General features: G+C 42.2%; 1 protein-coding gene across 4 annotated transcripts in view; it reads left to right on the forward strand.

Annotated features, from left to right (window-relative positions):
• Window positions 1–2,604: 2,604 nt before the first annotated feature.
• LOC101065284 (protein TANC2-like) overlaps window positions 2,605–21,803 on the forward strand; it is a 32,058-nt gene continuing 12,859 nt past the window's right edge. Inside the window, exons 1-9 of one of the 4 annotated variants that reach the window (XM_029836098.1) lie at window positions 2,605–2,906; window positions 6,117–6,270; window positions 11,129–11,238; window positions 11,412–11,519; window positions 17,297–17,436; window positions 18,734–18,902; window positions 19,088–19,399; window positions 20,684–20,809; window positions 20,885–21,151. In XM_029836098.1, coding sequence (XP_029691958.1) covers window positions 11,181–11,238; window positions 11,412–11,519; window positions 17,297–17,436; window positions 18,734–18,902; window positions 19,088–19,399; window positions 20,684–20,809; window positions 20,885–21,151 — 1,180 coding nt within the window. In that variant the 5' untranslated portion in view covers window positions 2,605–2,906; window positions 6,117–6,270; window positions 11,129–11,180. Of the gene's footprint in view, window positions 2,907–6,116; window positions 6,271–11,128; window positions 11,239–11,411; window positions 11,520–13,769; window positions 14,842–17,296; window positions 17,437–18,733; window positions 18,903–19,087; window positions 19,400–20,683; window positions 20,810–20,884; window positions 21,152–21,803 lie in introns of those variants that run through there. The other 3 variants (XM_029836097.1, XM_011603573.2, XM_011603574.2) reach the window with 3 other exon arrangements.

The raw sequence follows: 21,803 nt of genomic DNA on the forward strand, positions 1-21,803 counted from the left end.
TGATGTTTGCCCCATAAATTCGCGAGAAAGCGATCTAATCTTGCTTCAGCAACTAAATTTAAACCAAATCTGGCCCTAAATATGACACAAAACATTGATTCACTACACGTTTATCAGTGCTTCTGTCCCTCACACCATCCCTCCCCTTAGTGGAGATGACAAGAAACAGGAAGCCTCCTGAAGTTGATTTAACGCTACCAGAACGCCTACACTGTACCGCCCATCTCTCCCCAGACCCTTTCTGTAAATAAGCAGATTTAGTTTACCTAAATCTAAATGCAGCTGCAGGATTTGTTTTGGAATTGCCGCTGCTTCACTCTGTCCGCTTTACAACCCCTGACCAACAAGGATTTGACGCTTCCCTAAACTCCAACCTTCATGTCTCCCTCTCCCAGGCAGTGACTGATCCGTGGAGATCCAGGCTCTTTTGTAAAGCGCTGCAATGTGGGCGGCTAATTAATATGATGCTGAACCGGTCATTGTTACACCTAAATCCAGTCACACAGCTTTCACAGGACCCTTTGAAACCAGGAGCTGCCCGGGGCATCCGACCAGTTTTTGAATCTTTGTTGAAAGCAGGTGTCATAGCTCCATATTCCAACTCCCCTGTTTGCACTCCCATCCTGTCAGTTATGAAAATGAGATAAAAAGGACAACCTGACGAGTGGCGTTTTGTCCAGGACCTGCGTGCAGTAACTGCAGCAGTGCATGCCCGTGCACCACTCGTTCCACACCTTTACACCTTCTTGACTGTTACGTTCTTCTCCGTTGTTGACCTGTCTAATGCATTCTTCAATGTTCCTCTACATCCTGATAGGTTTCCAGTTTGAAGGGAAATCTACATTTTCACCAGACTTTACCAAGGCTTCTGTGAATCTCCCACAATCTACAATAAAGTATTACGAGTTCGCTTATCATCGCTTCGCTTCGTTTATCATCGTTTCTGGGTACTGGGTACCCAGGCAATACTTCTGTGGATGCTGCAGCAAAAATTGCAGCCAAACATCGCCTAGGGCCTTTATGTCCCACATACACTCACATCCAAGATACCTTTCCCACTTCTTCTCTCTCGACCATCTGTCAGAAAGGGGGGGTGTTGCGAGCCATAAATGAAAATTGGTTTACTAAAAAGTTCACTCCAGTGGCTCCAAAAGCTTGTGAAGCATGCCTCATTTGCATTTCTAGCATAGGGAAAACCTGCAAAGCTTTAGCATTGGCAGCCCACCCACCTCCTGACAAACCTTTTGAACACATTATGATCCACTTCGTTGAATTAACTTCTCCAAAGGGACAAAACGCTGCCGAGAACAGTGGTCTAAGTGGGTAGAAGCTTTCCCAACAGCAAAACAATGCATGTGCCATGTCACAGGCTCAGACTTCATCCAGAGATGCGGAATTCCATCACAAGTTTCTAGTGACAACGGCACATTTTATGCAAATGACGCCCACAAATAGACAGATATTTTGACATAGACATCCAAAAACATCAGGAGGAGCAGTGGAGCAAGAAAATGAGACAATAAAAATACGAACTCTCCAAATGTTGTGAACAGACGGGTTTGACTCGGCCGTATCATCTGGCTTCAGATGATGTAGTGGCCCATAGGTGGAGATGAGCAGGGCAGCCTGAGCCGGAGCCCTTTTGACAGATAAATGAGAAGAGAGATGAGTACAGGAGGATCACATTGTATCCTCACATAAGGTTGAGGATGGAAGGAGGATACAATGTGATCCTCCTGTACTCATCTCTCTTCTCATTTATCTGTCATAAGGGCTCCGGCTCAGGCTGCCCTGCTCATCTCCACCTATGGGCCACTACATCATCTGAAGCCAGATGATACGTCTTGGTGAAGGACTTCAGAAGGCGACACTGGCATTCCAGATGTTGGCATGGTCCCTTCTATGTCCTGCTAACCCCCCACACAGCAGTAAAGGTCACCGAGTGATCCACTTGGATCCATTCTTCAGCGTGTAAGAAGGTTGCATTGATCCCTTAGCTGCTGCACCCAGAACCTGATTCTACCAACGTCAACATCCACCACTGGAGCAATGCCTTCTACATCACCAACTACCCCGTGGGTCCTTTTTGTTGTAGTCTTATTGTTGTTTTGCCTTTTCACCACATGCTTAGTACCTTCATTAAGAGAAATGATTACTAGCATGATCACTCGTTCCTTGGTTCAGTAGTATACTGACAGATTCCTCCATGACTGAGTTGCAGAAAACTGAATGAATTTCATCTGACTCTGATTCTCATCTGTATGTTCAAAACATGGAGTGAACTGACAATAAAAGTATCTATCTATCTATCTATCTATCTATCTATCTATCTATCTATCTATCTATCTATCTATCTATCTATCTATCTATCTATCTATCTATCTATCTATCTATCTATCTATCTATCTATCTATCTATCTATCTCTGACCCTGTGTGGTCACGGTGTTTGTAGTTGTAACTCCTCTGTTGACCACTAGATGTCCTCATTCATAACGTGACCTCTACGTGATCACAGCTGCTGGTTCAACTGCAGCCAGGAGACACACGAGATGACTTGTTGGCCACGCCCCTCGGTGAATAATTCATCACCTCCCGTCGACAGGAGGCGGCTCGTGCCAGTGGCCGGAGCTCCTCAGACGTAGGCTCGTGCTCACCGGAGGAACGGGAATAATGGTGCGAATGTCACCGCCTGTTTATTGAGAGGGGAATACTAATAACCCATAATGAATGGGGAATTGGGGAAAGTGGGAATCCGCCTCACGCACGACACCGTTGATTTGTACCAGTGATTTACGGAGGAGTGTACACCGAGGGCTTGATATTGCCCCAGCCGTGACCGAGCTATTATCCACCGGTCTGACGATCCCCTCATCACCGGTCATCTGAGGGAAAATCAACGTTCAAGGTAGGTGTTAAATATTTTTCACGTGCCTTAATCCGTGTTTAGGTGGTCGCGCGAAGGAAAAGGATGTAGTAAAATGGTGCGCGCCCGCGCGTGTGTCACGCGCGTGCTCAGATCTCCTTCCAGTACCGCCATGATTAATTAAAATTTAACTAATAATGATATTTTGGCAACAATTAAGGGCAACCGTTATTAAAATACATCAAAAATCAATAATCTAGTTTTGGTATGGCCGATATTGACTTCACACTCAACTCAGGCTACACAGAGAATAAAAATGCTGAGGTGACCATGGAACAAATTCTATTGATCTTCAGATTTTGAGGATATTATTTGTGATCAGATGCCAGCACAAGACTGTGTTTGTCCCTGGAGGAGTGTAAAAAGTGGACAGTCCCAGACTAGATTCAACATGAAGAGTCCTCACTGCACAAATTTCTTACTTCTACACTCACATTTCGTATTTTCGTTGCTTTAACCAGACTGGCCGTTTGTTTGTGCCAGCTGGTTTTAGTGGTTAACAATTGTTTTTGCAGGAAACAGAAATCCTTTGTGTGGAAATGAAGAGATTATCTCTCAGAATACGTTGACCAGTTTTAATCTTTATCATTCTGTGTATGTGTGTGTATGAACTGCATGTTTACTCTGTCTGCACAACCGCATTATTGGTTTATTTTTGTGTATTTCTACAAGCACAAAGGGAAAAATAAACATTGATTACAAAGCCAAATTGTTACCCCATGATGACCGACAAGATGATTCTTGCGTTTCTCCACGCCTAATATTTACATTGTATCTGGGCTCACATACGTTCTCTGCCATGTGCGTCAGGGTGCAGGCTCGTCCAAACTGCTAACACTGACTGGGACCACTGTGACAGCTGGTACAACACAAAAGAAGAAACTCCATGTTGTAAACAGGTCAATTTGCTGCTTGCTTCTCATTACTATTCTTCTTGGAACAAAGCTCAGAGCAGGCTTGATCCATCTGACCAAGTTTGCTTCTTTGTTGTTGGTTTTTTTGTACCCCCCATAGCATCTCTCTGGCATCCTTTCCTAGACAGTGGTTGGTGCAGATGGACATAATCCCATGATAATCTGCCTAACCCCGTAGTTCATAGTCTGGGTTTAACGCCGCTCTGATTAACGCTGCCCCCCCCCCCCCCCCCCCATCACCACCGCTGCCATGTGTGTCATTAGTTTAATTAGATTACCCACAGAGAATCAATAGGGCTAATTAAAGGAATACAGAAGTCGGTGAAGTGCACTTGTGATGCAAATTGACAGCTAGGTAAATTTCTATGGCGTTGGAGTCTATTGCAGCAGATTATTTGATGAGCAATAATATCCACACCTTAGAAAAGTGTAGTCCTCTTCTGTCACTTCACCAAAAAGGGAGCCTGTACCTATAGATGCCAGCTACCTGTCGTTGACGTTATTATTGAGAGGAAATCTTAAATAGGTGTGCTTAAAGAGCTAGTCAGGTTTGGCTCACACATGACGACAAATGTTATATGACATACTTATATAAGACCTGCTGTTGTTTCAAAATGAGAGAATAGCATCCTGAAGATCATGTCAAATGCTGTGGATTATGTGCTACCAAGATGGCTCCAACTGCTGAAGGTGCAGTGCTGATGGATGCAGTAGTGCTGCATTCATCTGGAGGCGTGGCGCCATGAGCACATTTAAATAAATGCGCTGATTTGAAATGGTATAATCAACATTGGTCCCAATGATGAAACCATCTGCTTGTGCCAGTAGCAGTGCCTGACTTTTCCAGCCCCGTGTGGAGCCCACCCTGCTAAAAATAACAGAAGAATAGAACATCGCTGACAAAACAGTGTGATAAGTAATAGAATTGTATGGTGCTGGCATCCCCTGGGAAGAAACTGCCTGGAAAATAAAGCTGTCCTCCCATGATTCCCAAGTATAAGATAAAACACACTGCCTGGTTGCTGCCAGTGGTGGTCTTTTGAACTGTCTGTGTAGCGGAAGGTATATTTTGTTTAAAATTCACATGAAAATAATAAGGCATTTGCATCTGGGAGCTGTCTAATAACACAACTGTAGTTCATTATTTTTTGATGTGGGTTGAGCCCCATTGTAAGCTGTTAGCCATTTTAGCTGTTTGCTAATGCACAAAAGGACCTCATGTCTTTCTAAAAAACCCTCTAATATTGTGATCTTTCACTGGTAATCTGCAGTATTAAAAGACAGTTCACTGAAGACATTTTTAATATGTGGATACATTTTGGCACAGTCATTCAATAAAGTTTGTATGTTCAAGTTTAAAAGAGTTGGAGTGCAGTGTAGAGAGCATTGCACTCAGTTATGAGCAGCTCATTTGTAATCTGCATTAAAACATTAGAGAGCAGGATGGAGCCTCATACAGCAACGCTGAAACCTGACCCTCTTGTGGATGATCAGCGGCCTTCACAGAGGCGATGCTGTTATCTTTTGTTATGCACACTTGCTGATCATGCAAATCTCAGCTGACCAGCACTTCATGCAACCCAAGAGCAATAATATGTCCTCTTTTGATTCTGGAAGAGGAAGTCACAGCGAGTCCTGTGCTGGGCTCTGTCGTTCCTCTGGACTTCCCACGCATGCTTCTCATGCCTTCTGTCTTCATGGCTTCTCACCGTTGCATCATTTCCCTCGTCAGCTAATGCGTGACGGTCACTTATTTGTGGTATGTCTGCTGTGTCAGTCAAAATGAATCACGTCGTCGTAATGCCTTTTAATCAAGGAAAACAAATTCTGGTCTGCAGCCGCTCTAATGCTACTTATGGAATTGGGAGGCATCAATAATGAAGCATGTTAAGCTGTGAAGTTGATAATAAGGTGAAGCAAAGAAAGACCAAATTTAGCAGCAGTTTTGACAAATTTGGAGTTTAAAGCGATGCACTCGCATGCTGTATGTTAAAAGGAACCAGCTGATTATTCAATAGCTAACTAACTTGCAAAAGAGTGTGTATTTCATTAGAAATGCAACAGACTGGTGAGACAATCATTGGCCAAACCGTAATGATGTTGTTGTTTTGTGTAATGCTACACTACAGGTGGGCCGCTGTGTTCATTCCTCCCAACAGTCTGTGGCTGTAAGGCTGTCGGTCCCAAACCTTGTTGGAGATCATGCAAACGAATTCAAATTCTTGACTTGTTCAGCCTGTTTCAGGATCTGATCTGTTATTCTTGTATGTTTGCTCAGCAATGCAGACAGTTTCTTCAACAGCACAATAGTTCTGCTTTCTCTGATGACCCAAAGCATGATGGGAGTCGCTGTCCACCCTCTTTCTCCTGGAAAATCGGCGGGGTTTGCGTTGACGGATATCCCATTTTAACCAGCAAAGCAACAAGTCGTGGTGAGAAAAGGAAATGTGAAGCACGATGACACATGAATCCTGAAACACTCCTACACGCAGCAGCCATACTGACATTACAGGGTTGGCTTGATTAGGCCCGGTTGTGTTTTTGTACATGTGTGTTTGTTATTAGCGATAGTTGAGTGCAGATGGCCTTGCCTTCAGCCGAGCACACACACACACAGACACACAATCTCTTATCTCTCTTCCCCAGAGGAGTCGATCCTGACTTCCTGTAATGCCACAGGACCCCCCTCAGTTTGCACACATGCAGGAAAGGGGTGTGTGTGTCAGAAATGAGTTCCTGTAGACAAACAAAGGCCGAACTGATATGCACCCTTTTTATTCTGTCTTCATGATGTAAACAACTTTTTTAGTTTTATTTGAAGTTATTTAAACCAGATGTGTGTCGTAGGGCTTCGCTAGCATCCTCCTGAGGCAACGAGTGGAAACTGGAAAATTATTTTATTTTTTTATTTTTTCAAACACTGAAAAATACCTGTGTAGATTAATAATCCAACAGGAGATTGAGATTGAACTTTTAGTGCTTTGTTACTAACGCTACAGTTCAATTTTCAGGACTTAAGCCAGCCTAGTCTGGACACAAAAACAATTTAGATCATGAAGGCGTACTATAATTATGTCCAGACAGTCTTAAAATAAGACGGCATTTAATGCTACATGACACATTTGTGGTCTGAAGCCTGGGGACATTTAACAGGAAATAAGCCATATCCATTTAAGTTGTCTAGGTTTCTAAAGGATCTGATTTTCAGAGCACAGTACATCATATATACTGTATATACTGATACCATCCCCATGCTGAAGATAGAACCAAATATTTCTTGCTTTATTCAGTGATCGTGACACTGCACAGATGCATTTCTTCTGACATGTGGCCTCATCACCGTTCTCTGGTTTCATGTTCACTTAGGATCAATAGCAGGAAGAACAATGCGTGCTATCAAAGTACAGGGACAGTAAACTTTACTGTACTGTGGTTTAAAAACAACTGGAAAACACTATTTTTCCTTATTTATTGAGTTTACATTAGTAGCTTCATTGGGCAAAAACATCAGCACAGATGCTTTGATGATTTCAGTATAATTTTCCATAGTCCAGATTTCTTGTTTAGTTGTTATTTCCAAAAGTGTGTTAGGGGGTAATTGGGTTGTCCATATGTGCAATCTTTGTTTAATGTAGCGGAAGTAAAATGGGGGTGCATGTGTGAGAAATAGCGGCTGCTCGTGACTTCCTTATTACACGAGTTAACTAGGAAATTTGGTACATTTAGGGAAAAGAGGAATTCTACCCAGAAGGACCAGGGAATGGTTTTAACATAACTGCCCTGTGTTTATGTGTGCAAGACATAACTGTGAATGAGGTCAGACAGTACAGTAATTAGCAACAGATTGTGTGTGTGTGTATGCACCTTGGTATCTATCTGTTTGTGTGTGTGTGTGTGTGTGTGTGTGTATTTGTGAGAAAGGTGCTAGGTGCTCTCTCTCTGTCTCTCTCACTCCCGTGAATGAGTTTCTGGCTGTAGCAGTGCTGAGTCATGTTTACTGGCTGCAGGTTTCCATAAATGACTCATGTCACTTTCATTTATTTCCACCATCTCTGTGTAAAATGCTGCGATTCCCTGCATGGAGGGTAATGGTGGGGAGAGGACAGATGTGGGCGGTTACAGTGCAAATTGTGATAGTAAATTTTCCATTTTACAGTCATATAAAAGGTCACCTTCTTTAGTTTTAGAAAAAAGACAGAATTAAACAAAACCATCGGGTCTTTTATAAGCAGGCAAGGTAAATACAACCACTGATGCCTGACCCATGACATACTGCTCAGTGTCAGTTTATGTAACTAAAATGGATGAAGATCCTTCCATATGTGGATGAGTTTATCTATCTCGCACCTCATTTTGGAAGAATTTTGGCTCAAATTTGGGGTTTTTTTAGGGCCATAATTGGACATGCTGCAACATTTATGTCAGGTTAAGATCTGGACTTTGCCATCAACCACCTGAGCCACAATTTCTTATAGCTTTTCAACTGCAAAATGTCTGATTTTAACCCTGAAAATGGAATCCATCTTCAGAGAGGCAACAGTAGTTGAAGGCCACACCACTGACTCACTGGCTGCAGGATGGAGGTGCGATGGCTGCAAAACCAGCCTGGATCCCTGTATTTGATGGTAGACACGAGATATTTGTGCTGATTTGAACTATGGTTCAAATTTAATTAGTGTCAAAATTAACATGTAATATGCTCACAGAAGCCACGAAAGTCTGGGATGTTTGTGAATGTGAATGTACACTGAATTTAAAATGAAAAATGAAAATAAAAGGTCAAAAAAACACAGGCTGAATGAACCTGTCCCGTCATCACAACAAAAGTTCAGTACCAAAGACTGGAATCAAGTCATATTGAGTTACTTTAAAAAAAAAAAAAAGACCTGATGGTACAAAACCATTTTGTTTGCTGGCTGACCCACATATTGCCACAGCAAATATTAAACTTTTGGAGTGGTTTATTTGTTGAGGGAAAGCGCAGTTGAAATCACGCGTCACTGCTTTGTTAGCCACAGCATTTTATTAAAAACCAAGGACTAAAACAACAAGCAAAGCTGAAGAGTTTATATTTCTCTCCTCCTTTCTGGCCTCAGACACAAAATAGTCTTGCTCCGTTTCCTGAACCACTCGAATATGTCACCAAAGCCTTCACATAAAGACAGCATTTCTCTTCTGCTGTCACGCTAATATATGCTCTGCTGTTCATTCAGGCGTGTGTGTGTGTGTGTGTGTGTGTGTGTGTGTGCGTGTGTGTGTGTGTGTGTGTGTGTGTGTGTGTGTGTGTGTGTGTGTGTGTGTGTGTGTGTGTGTGCATCCTTGGTTTTTAGACTAAATCCGATCATTCCTGCGTGCTTGTCATCAAGGATTAGCACACTGACACACATTACACACATGCAAGACTGAGTCAGACAATTGGGAATGTGTGTGTGTCCATTCAGTGGGACTAGTGACATCTAATTGTGGGAGATAGATGCTGGGAGAGGCTTTTATACTGTGACTGGCAATGCATGATGGCAAGTTACCTTCTTCAGTGCGTTTCAACACCTTTTGTGCTCACTTGTTAATTAACAGGCTGCCAGGCATCAACGCATTGAAAATGATCTGTTTCACACGTTCATGCGAAAACGTTAGCGCGATAATGAAGCCTGTGCTCGTTAAGTCTGCGTCTGATGTTTTTCGCAGGGTGTCTGTCTGCATCGCAAACACCAAGAACGGGCCCGAGCAAAACCAGCGAAGGTTGCTGCGGATATTGGACTTCCCAGTGCACACAAATTGTTTTGTAAATGGATTTCTGTATTTGAGCTGAGGCTGACCGTTTTGTTGTCTTCAGCTAGTGATCTCGGAATGGTAGCTCGGTTTATATTGACACAGACTGCCATGACTTACCAAAGCCAGGAGTTTTATAAAGCTCTAAAAAGCTGAAATATGTAATTATGGAGTGATTTGCTGTCTCAAGGGAGTCAGTGATGTGGCCTGAGACGGAGCCTAACCGTGCTGCTGTAACCACTGCTGGTCAACAGAGGTCAGTAGTTGCTCGTGCTGTTCATCCCCCCTGAAGCTGTCTAACATGTGGATTCAGCTCCTTCTCGCTGAGTTAATCTTTGCAAAAGTAGGTAATGAATGTTCATTCACGTGTCATTTTAAAATGGAGATTTAAGTTTGACACAGCTGAGCTATTAAGGTTTAGCCTAGTTAGAGCTGCAGCTTTGAAGTTTTAGTGATTCTACCACTCACCAGGGACCAAAACAGTCGAGACATTTGCACTCGGTGTCATCGGGCCCTGATTGGACCACTGGGAATAACTGACTGGTGCATAATTTTCATCAGTCTCAGTCATAAAGCTTGATTTGACCACCGTCGTGAACTCGGTGAGACACTGTCTCATGACTTACAGCATACAAAAGAAATACAAGGGGTTGATTTATGATCAGCTTTTGAATCATCCGTGATCCCAATAGCTCTTTCTACTTGTTGAATGGCTGCTCTGAAATGACTCATTATTTTCTTGTGCCGTCACCGCTGGCCTGGTTCAGGGTTCTTGTTTTCCAGTTTTTCCAGTTCTCTTTTCATTTTTCGCTTTGTACTTTAACTAATAGCCATAATCGCGATAAGGAAGTAAAACTTGCTAATCGAGGCGTTTAGGGGACAGATGTCTGAGGAGACAAGGCCTGTTTGTGTGTTCACAACAGGCAAATGTGTTTTCTGCACGGCAGAAGGGCAAAAATTTGACTCAAATAATAAATGTTTTCATCGTGACCCAATTATGCCGACTCGGTCAAAGACACTGAAACACACCAGAAGGCCACCAAGGTTATATTCAAATACACTATCTCATTATGGGTTGCCTAGCAACAGCGACTGTTGCTTAGCAACAATATTACCAGCCAGCAAGTTGGGTGTGTTCAGAAGTCACACTGTAGTAAAACTAAAAGTGTGTGTGCGTGTGTGTGTGTGTGTGAGTAATAATCTCTGACACCTGTCAGTGAGACGAATTGATGGGACATGCTAAAGATACTTTATTGCTGCTTTTTTACAATTAGACTTTTCTAAAGCAGCAACATGCCCACCAGTTGTTTCTCATCTTAAAAATGTGTAAGAAATATAATGGGACTAAGTGTCAAGAATTTTTTTTTTAATTATTCTTTACTGAACTTGATAAAAGCTGCAACTGTTCAACTAAAGCTTGAAACCCTTTTTAATTGTTTTAGGAATCAAACAAGGTGTTATTGTCTGAATTGAAGCGCTCATCTCTTGGATCATTCTTTCTCAATCTCTTTCTCTCAACAGGAGTGCCGGGAAAATATCTGTTAGTGCACGTGACGAGCCAACCTGACCAGTCATGTTCAGAAACAGCCTAAAAATGTGGCTTGGAGGCAAAAGCCGCAAGAGCAGCAGTGGTCAGTCCAGCTCATGTTCAAACCTGACATTATCCATCATGTTGACCCGATGTAAAACTCCCATTTTACACACTCAAGACTCATTGAGAACATTTTTAGATCTGATGGGTCGTATAATGGACACAATGGCCACTTTTATGCTCAACACTGACTCCAGCTCTTTCCTTGAACAGGCGGCAGGGGACTGGAATCAGATGGATCAGAGGTCAGAATGATGGAAGGCTTCACTCGGTCCCTTCCCTCTTCTCCCCTCCTCAACCTTCGTCTGACAAAAAGAACCGGTAGGACTGTCTGCTGTTTGCATCAGTGTGGGGAAACCCGCTTTATTTTATTTTCAGATTGTGTGGTTCTGCCAGCAGCGGGGAGACTAACGTGACCTGGGATGAAAAACCTGACTGTTCTTGTGTTTGTGTTTGTGTATATTGTGTTAGTTTTTAGCTGTGCTCACCTAATGCAGAGGACTGTAAGTCAGATATTCCCAGTACATTTATATAGACATTGTTTTGATACTACAGTGTAGTGGTATCAAACTGCAGTCGAGTTGTGTTTTCTTCTTTAATATTTTTTACCCGAATGCTGCTTTATCCTGGAGTGTACGGTGTAACGGGAAAGTCGCAGTCAGTTAAGCGAAAATAGACGCGTCTGTCTATTACCGGTAGCTATTAGGGATGTTTTAAACTTTCTTTACATTGTTTTTGGAATGAAAATTAAATGTTTGGTGAAATTTTCAGGACTGATAAGGAATAATAAGGAGCTGCTGGGAAAAAAAACAAACTATAGTTATAGAGTATAACGATATTTCTGTATCATGATATATGCTGTGTTATATAAGCTGACTTGTAAGCCAATTTCCTTAGTTCACAAGGTAATTAAGAATGGGCAGTTAAGAGGAGCAGTGCAGGTCGAGATGAGGCCAAGAACAATATCAGAGCTGCTCAGTATTGTTGCCAGGAAAGCAGCTCAGAACCCCTGACTGTAAAAGACATCAGGACGATTTGGCGGACTTGTGCTACAAAGGACAACTGTTCAGTGGCACCTGCACAAATATGCAAATACTTCTGTCATGCGAGAGCCATCAGAAGAAAACCCTGCGTACAGTTCTGAGGTTAAATTAGAACCCTGGCCACAGTGAACATGGGTATGTTTAAGGAACAAAGGGCACAGAGTTTAAACAAACAGTTGCAATCTTTTGGAGATGGTTTCATCGTCCACCAGCCATAATACCTATTTTGACTGGGGGTGTCCAACCTTTGACACACCACTGTAAAAAAGAATGTTTCATCAGTTCCTCCCACCAGGCTGAACCATAAAGCTGTGAGCTTTGAGACGGCCCATGTTCACTAGAGGCGATGCATCATTTGAGTTTGAGCAGTAGTGACTGGGAAAGGGGGGGTGCAATACCAGCCTGTGCTCCGCCTGCCCAGTCGTGATGAGCTCTGAGCTCTGCTCATACTGCCGTGGCACGCTTCAACGTTGTCTGACTTTATATGGAAAGAACAGAAGAACAACAACCTCGAGTTATGAGCACCTGTAGACCCAATTGGCAAATCTTTTTTTTCCAATCCATTTTTCATGTATAATCTCTGTCTTTCTCTCTTTCACACCCGCACACACACACAGAGCTGTGTCTGGCAGCCACTGGGGCAGGTGCCCTTTGACCCCACATTCGATTGGGCTCATGTGAGTTAGTGAGAGAGGAAGCAGAAATGTAACCCTCTCCTTTTTCTCCTGCTGCTCCTCCTCTTTCTTGAAGGTGACTTGACCGACCCATCCTGAATGTTGCCATGTGGGGTTTCTCTTTAAACCCCTTCAAAATGAGCCACACACACTTTTTTAGCAGTTTATTATCAGCTCCTCTCTCTGTGCGTCTCCTTCCACACCATTTCTGACTGGTTGGGATTATTTACACTCGGGCAGCATAGACAGTATTTCCTGAAAGCGAGTCATTTCTTCAAAACAAGTACACTACAAGTGCAAACTTTCAAAAGTATTTTGCCTCTCTGCTAAAGTCACATTTTTTTAAACTGACACGTGATTTATTGGCCAAATGTGCCTGGCTTTGCATCAGCGGTTCTCAAACAGTAAGGACTTTTGTTCTGTGTGGAACACCAGGGAGCTGCCTTCTGCAGCCTTTAGCGGTGTGTTTTGTAAATGCGGGTTGTCTAGGTTAGTTGTCTCCAGGAGAAGAGGAGGTGACTGATGCTGTACGGCATGGCTGCCAAGATTAGTGCCAAGAACACTGTCATTTGTCAAGTTTTATTCTGAGGACAGGTAACACTCCAAGGTTAGACTAGTCTGATTTTAGATTTATCGTTACAAATTTGACTGAGCTGTGAAAGTAGGTTTTTATTGTCCTCTGAAACATTATGACTGTACATTTAAGAATTGCTATCACCCCTGTTTTGCTTCCCTTTTGTCAGATGACTCCTCTTGAGTGAATGGTGATACATTTTCCACATCTCTGCATTCAAGATAGCCAGAGAAAAACAAAACGGAGCTATCTTTTCAAACTCCTCAACATGTAACTGATTACTGTTTCGGTGCCGCTCCTCCTGCAGTCTTTCCCCCATGTGTGTCTGTGTGTGTGTGTGTGTGTGCGTGTGTGTTTTGGGTTGGAGGAGGGGAGCTTCTGATTTGTGGTGCAGTCAGACGAAGGGAGGTCGTCTTTCAGACCAGATATGGAGGCTCCGCTGTTGAAAGAAAAACTTTTCTAACACTTGGAACCTCAACTTGTTGGGATGTTGACCGGAGAGGATATCTGCAAGGGAGAGATTGATTTTTTTTGTGTTTCAGTTGCATTTTTCCCTGTTTCCTTTGTGTCCTTTGACACATTAGCTGCATGTGAATGAAAAATGCTCAACCGTTTGACAAAAATGGACAAATATCCTTGGTATCCACTGTCCAGAGCTGCTGTGAGTGGGGAAGTGTCCAGATTCTTGACTTCCCTTTGAAACAAACCTGCATTAAATGCACAGGGAGTTTTGCTTTGACCACAGAATGCTGGACCGCCTTGCCTACAAACTGAACTAAATTGGCTGCAGGCGTTAGAAAACCTCGGGTGTTTTTTCCAGCAGTTTATTCCTTCGTCTCTTATCTCTTCATCTCTCTCTCTTCTTTGTGCACTCTGGAGAAGGAGGAGCTCGGAGCCAAAAAGAAGACTAACTGTGATGTCGTCATTAAAACTTTTAGCAAGAAACTGTAGAGCGGAGCACAAGCAGCACAGCAGAGGCTCGCCGGACGGCTCAGCGGTAGAATAGTGCTCTCATTCATCGTTTCACTTTTGTCGCTGATACATGGAGCCTCTCTGAAGCAGACGGAGCCACCACCAGCGAGCCATGGACTGCACAGCAGCCATTCTGAAAGCATGCGCCCGCTCTAGGTCCAAGTGGTGTCGGCACAAGCGGTCGGCTCGGACCACGTTGGGCTGCTGCTGGGGCTGTTGCAGAGGTGGCGCGGCACCAGCGGTTATCGGCGACGCGTCATCCTTCTTACACCGCCTGCTGGTCTACATTTGCTGTTGTCGGTCCTCTGAGGAGAGCTCCGAACTGTGCCGTGAATGGGTGGATCCTCCTGTTGCAGAGAGTGGAAGGGGTGAGGATGAAGGTGAAAGTAAAGCATTCTGCTGGGCCACAAGGATTCTGGTTATTTTCCAGCCTTTGTTTCCCTTCTTTTTTATGTTGCATGAAAATACCTCAATGACATCAACATTTTCAAAGTTTGTTTGGATGCCGAAATATAGAAACTGTACCACTACTTAACTAATGAGTGAGAGGGTCAAAAGAATCATACATATTGATGCATTAGATGAGGCTGATAATAGCAGACGTTTCATGTAGTTGCAGTTCCTTTCGCCTTCTCTTGCTCTATTCTTATTACTCAGCACTCCAATGATTTTCTCAGCTCAGACTGTCAAAGGCAATTCAGCTTTTTGTGTTGTTTCCTTTTTTCCCTCACAAATGATTCTGCTGTCTGGCACCGTATCATGTTGCAGAGCAGATCCCCCTCCTTGTTTATTTTTTGGGATTACAGAGGAGATTTGAATCATGAGTTGATGAGCGCTTGTTCATTCTATTCTTTAGTGTTCCATCTTCTTGTCACAACGGTTTTGCTCTACAGAGAGATTCGTGGTCCAACTTCCAAAGTACTGAGTAGTGGGGATCGATGGTCTGCCTACTTTAGAACTAGCAACCCAGGAATGTGATTTGAGGATCCAGACAAATACAGACACTTAAAATGTCAGTTACCTGACAAATGTAATATGAACAATCTGGTCCCTTCTTGTTTGGAGATTAAGAGCATGAAAAATGTCAGATCAGGGCAAACTAAATCTGCCGCTTCTGTGTGTCTGAAATTTTCCTTTGGTGGAACCACAGAGTAGCTGTGCATCCTCATGATGTGTATGTTGTAAGAGGTCTGCTGGTTTGATGTTTGTGCTCTAGAAACCCAAGGCGGCTAATAAGATAAATGCTTAATGTTTATGAAGCTGTTAAAATCTAACTGGTAGGAGGTTCTTGGCATGTGACTCAAACAGCACACATGGAAAACACCTGGTCACCAAATTATCTTGTTTCAGCTAGCAGACTTGACTATTTTGACTCGTCTTTTCTCTTTTTTGTAAATGTTGTGGGTGCACTTTTGTTGGTATTTCCCCCTTTTTATTTGATCAGGAGGGATTTAGGGGGATTTCAGTCTTTTAGTTCCAATCGAGCATGTTGTTTGCTTCTTTTCTTCAAAACCGCATAACATATGTCACAGCATCCATTGTTATGCGTTTGAGTCGTCTCTTGATGCTCCTCTGCATTCCTCTCTCCAGTACGAATAGCTCTAAAGCAGTAAACAAGATGGTAGGAACGGGGTCATTCATATTCATGAAACTAACAATGTGTTGTGCAACACGCTGTTTAATCAAAGTCTGAAAGTGTTTAAAGCTGTTCAGAAATTTCAAAGGGAGCAAATTGAGTGTTCTTTCAGTGAGAGGATAATGACGTACAGGCATCCCTTCAGGGCATTCACAGCGCTGCGTCCAGCTTAACTAAAATCTGAAGGAAGCAGCTGTGTCTGATCTGTTACTCATTTCTGAAGTTATGCCTTACTCTGAGCTGACAGGTTCAAATGAGACTCTAATATTAACTCGTATTTGCAGTGATGATGCAACAGACACGTTTACAATAAACTCCTATAAAGACACCTTAACTTCAGAAAGTTTGTGCTGTCAGAACATTATAAAGGAGGAAAGTAAGACCAAGAAGCACAGTTAAGGAAAGCGAGACAAGAAGGTAAGAGTTAATTAAAAGGCATTTAAAGAGCACCGAAGGCCAAAACGGGGACGAAGAAGGAAAAATCTGTGTTCTTTATTGCAGCTCTTTCCATTTGATTTTTCTCTTTCTAAAAATGAGTCACACACCCTGTCATTGGCTGACCACATACACTTGCATGTGCATGCATTCAGAAACAGTCTTCCCAGAGTGGTGTTGTCTTTGGTTGGTTCTATTTTTTGTATGTGTATGAGAGAGAGACAGCGATGCTTCTTTGGTATTTAGTCCAACAGTCAGCAATTTATAGCTGTAATTATAGACTTTCAGAGTGACGAGAGAGAGTATGACCTTTTCTGCTGTGTCTATAGTGTGTGATACAGTGTGTCACCATTTAAACTCCCATACAAGACCTACTCACAGCAATTCAAATGTGTTGCCAGTACTGCCAACTCCACCTAAATCTTCTGGTTTTATGCAAGTAAAGCAGACAGTAGTTTGGGTTTATAATCAGCTCAGAATAACAGTAAAAGTTCAGACTTTAAACTGGCTTTCAGCACCAGCATTCACTTTGGTTTAAAAACTAATTACATTATAGTTCCCTATTTAGCAAAGCCCACGATAAAGTGAGTGTTCTTCCATTAACAACTACGCAATCATGGTCAATTAGGAATGCTTTGAATACATTTCTGTGATGCTAATGTGCACTTTTGTCTCCAAAAATGTGCATTCTAGATTTGTTTTTTTAGGTTTGGTTAAAGGTTAAGTTAAATCCTATTAATCTCCAACCCCAAACTTCTTTTCAGGTGAAAACGAGGAGCTGGGCCCACCCCCCTCAGTGGATGAGGCGGCTGATGCTCTGATGACCAGATTGGGCTTTCTGCTGGGGGACAAGATCATCAGCGGAGAGCCAGGATCATCTTACCCTGCTCAGGATGATGGAGAGGTAATTAGTTCATCACAGGATGTGTTCAGTTTTAAATTCCAAAGCCTCGATGTTCTGTAACAGACACCAGTCTTTCCTAAAGAAATTAGTATTATTTAGAAAAATGATCAATTTCGTAGTATCATCACAATTTGTGTTGCGTCTTCATTTTTATACATCTATGATCACATTATCTATGATAAAATAAATAAATAATAAAATAAACAATAAAAGTATTCACACAATTTTAGCCAGTCAATGTTCAGGCTTAGAATGACAGGGTGAGGGGACACATTGAAAACCAAACAATAATGTTTTTGCACACTATGGATACACAAATGCATCAGTAATGACAAAATAAATAAATGGATAAATTTTTTTTAGTACACTCAATGGCTGTTTCCGAAACCACCCCCTATACCCTACACAGTGCACTCAATAGTGTGGACGCCATTTTGAAATAGTGTCCGAATTGTTAGTGAGCATCGCGGCACCCTATGTAGTGCACTCAATGTATCCCAGAATGCACTGCGAAAAGTAGTGTACAAGCGAGCACCCTAACTCGGAAAATGTATCCCATCAGCCTTTACGGTATCACGTGATACATTTTTTAATGTAATTTCTACTGTGCGGTTTGATGTATGAAATTTTTGGAAATAAGATTTTTTTTTTCAGTAGGGGTCCAATATGATCATCTTAAAATATTACAACATAAATGTGTAAAAAAATCAATCAATCTTCACTGATCCCCCGCCCCTCACTTAAAATTGTTCTTCGGAATCGTCTGTTCCTCACCAGGCGACAGAATCTCAGTAAAAGAATATTTACAAAGATGAAAAGTAGCTCTGAATCCATTTTTTGATGAAAAATTGCTCTATTAAATGTTTCCACTACAGCAGAATATGACTTGAGAATGTGCCATCACGTCTTGGCTTGAAAATGTCAAGGGACACTAATTATTTTAGGCAATAAGTAATTATTATTGTATTATTATTGACATTAATATTTCATTTTATTATATAAAGTTAAATACAGGGTAAAATGTTGCATTTTCATAAAATGACCGCTGAATGTATTTCTGATGGGTTAAAATAATTAAATGGACCTGGCCACTTTTCCCGGCGACCGGTTCGTAATTATTATGCGACACCATGGCGTCACTTTATGTGCGCCGTAAATGACACCATTGTCCGAATACTAACTTTAAATTGAGTGCACTACGTAGTTCACTCAATCCATGTCCCCCATGTAGTGAGTAGTGAATAGGGAACGAGTGTGGGGTTTCTGAAACAGCCAATGTCATGACACTCTTTTCCAGAGGATCTCTCCTTCGTCCAGCCTGGCCAGTAGCAGCACATCCCCATGTTCTACACTGCAGCCCCCTGCTGGAGGGGAGGCCAACAGCATCGTCAAGCACGTGGCCTCCAACCACGCCTCTGTCACCTCCCCCACCTCCACGCTGGAGAGCAGAGACAGTGGCATCATAGGTGACATTCTATAGGGATGCGGTTGTGGGACAATCAAAACTATCAAAGACATTTTCATTGGTTTTTGACAACAAACGTCTTGACTAAGACCCAGAAGTGGCATTTATAGATAAACTTGACAAACAGGAGCACTCGCCATTACAGTGATTTTCTAACCTGTTATTTTTTTTTATTCCATCACTCAGCGACACTGACCAGCTATTCTGCTGAGTCAGCAACAGAGAGGGATGATGGCGCCAAGTATCACACTGATGGTTACCATGGTGGTAATGGGCAAAGGGGAGGTCAGCTTGTGGTGTCCTCTACCTCTTCTTCTTGTATGGCAGCAGCAGGAAGAGACAATGCTGGCTTCCTGTACAGGGTTGAGGACAACATGGCTGCCTCTACATATAGCCTCAATAAACTACACCCAGATCGAGCCTCAAGCTCCTCCCATTCAGCAGGATCCACATATTCTATCCCTCTCTACCTCATGCCCCGCCCCAATTCAGTAGCCGGTAAGAAATACTGAGTGCTGACTTCTAAATCTGAGTAGATAACATTAATAAATGAAAAATTACATAGGATAACATAGTGAGCACCCAACTACGATGTAAACAGGTCTGGTAAGACAAAAATTTCCTCACAATTTTCTCCCGCGTAGCATAACGGTATAAGATCATACCAGATGGTCTAGACAGCAAATATTTGGGATCAATTTAGTAAAGTCAAATTTTCCAGTATTTTTTTTTTTTTAAATGAGCGGTAAGGAAAGACTCAAAGAAAATGTGCTTCTGTCTCACCCTCCTACAACATTTTGGGAAAGGCAGGAAGGCAAAAGGAAGGACATGTGACACACACAGGATATGAGGCACATCCAGCACTTGCATGCTCTGTACAGTTAGAAGAGTTTTACTGTATCAACTGGCTCAGACTCTCATTTAGAGATTAGCTTAGTAGGTTTCCAGCATTTTCCAGTGCTTTTACTTTAGCTCCCTGTCAGCTGTAATGAGTACCGTAAGTGACGGGATACAGACAACAAACCAATATCTGTCTAAAAATGCTGACATGCTGTACATAACAGCTATCTTATTCATTATTTTAGCCACTTGGATTTTGCTTAAACTTTAATATGTTAGGAATCAATTAGTTGTAGTAAGTCTTTTTTTTTTAAATTTACAATGTTAACTGGTAGTAAATCAGAATAAAACAATCAAAACATAATAATAAGGACAGAAATTAGGTCAAAGATGACACACACATTTCTGTCTTAAACCTGACCTCACCTGAAGCCTGTGACAGCTAAAAGTGACCACTGTAATTCTATACCTATCGTTATTATTTGACATCTGACCACACTGAGAGCTCAGTTAGATGGTTGTACAAATGGAAACAGGACCTGCTCAATATCAAAACTAGGAAGGAGTCAGTCAGTCTGGTCTTGGGTCATTCTATAGTTTTTGTTTTATTTTCTTTTTATTTGAATGCTTAAAACCAAAAAAATCATTTTGCTGATTTTTTTTTTTTCAAGCTGAATTGCAGAAACCCTGTTACAATTTGCAATTGTAACAGGATTGACAGCAATTGAGACTTGACGTGCTTAAGCTCAAAAACTCAAGGGTCTTTGTCATACTAAAATGGAGTACACACATAAAGATAAATGAGCTGCTTTTCTCTCGATTTTCTCCCTTTCCGACCAAGGACGTGTAAATAAAAAAAAGCAGTCTTTTCTATCCAGTTATATCCATTCATTTTTAAAATGAAATTATTAATATTTTATGCTGAAAATAAACTTTCTGTAGCCACCAGTTCTGCCCGCCTTGAAGATTTGGCCTATCTGGATGAGCAGCAAAGGCACGTCCCATCAAGAACATCCCTCAGAATGCCCAGACAGAATTCTGGGAGTCGTAGTCAACAAGAACACAGAGGTAAACACACACAAAAGTCAGAACAAAGTCTATAAAAAGTTGCAAGAGCCCTAACAACAATTCTGTCCCCTACAGTTTCTTTTACTCCCTCTCTCAACCTGAAGCCCCTGCACTTTGAGATTCCCGGGCTCTCGTCTGATTGGCTGTTCAGTGGCAGGGAGTGGCTCTTCCAGGAAGTGGACGCTCACCTGCGCAGCGGTGACCCCACAAGCAGTCAGGGTGTGGTGATCATTGGCAACATGGGCTTTGGCAAAACGGCCATTGTTGCTCGTCTTGTGGCACTCAGTTGCCATGGAAACAGCATGTGGCCAACTGCTGCCAGCAACCAGACCATGCCTAAACGTAAGAAGACACAATGCTCTAATTGGTGTTTGAGGTCATTTATTGACTAGTTTTGTAATGTATGGATCGCAGCAGGTGGTAAATGCACATTGTGGTGGAACAAAAAAGTCTTGCGTTACAGTGTTACAGAACCCACCCGGATGCTGTATCTGCTCGTCTGGGCTAAGAGAACCGAAGAACACCGAGCCCTCTTTTCAGGGTTTTACCAGTAACCCAGATAATTGTCTGATGAGCACAGAAGAGACCTGCTAATTGTTAAAACAGCCTCCATTTCCATGCTGCAGACTTGCCACATGATACAGAGATAAAAATAGTTCCACATTTACAGCTTCAGTGAATTCTGCTGGGTTGTGCAGAATGAAGTTTGACTGATGTGGTGCAGATGCTGCTTTTACAATCATCCACGCTGAAACCTGGAACCTTGTCAAGATCAGCAGTTGCACATGTTACAAAGTTCTCTAAAGTGGTCTGAAGATGGGGTTTGATTCTTTTCTTTTATGGATTTCTGCTTTGGTTTTTTTATACACAAAAATAGAAGTATTGACTTGATTAGTGTATGACCCAGTTTTTAGAGGTTGTCACTATATAACTCAGATTCCAGCTGTTTAATTTATATTTAGACTCATTCTGTTATAAGATATAAACATAGATC

Source organism: Takifugu rubripes, chromosome 5 (assembly GCF_901000725.2).
Source record: "Takifugu rubripes chromosome 5, fTakRub1.2, whole genome shotgun sequence".
NCBI classification, from domain to species: Eukaryota; Metazoa; Chordata; class Actinopteri; order Tetraodontiformes; family Tetraodontidae; genus Takifugu; species Takifugu rubripes.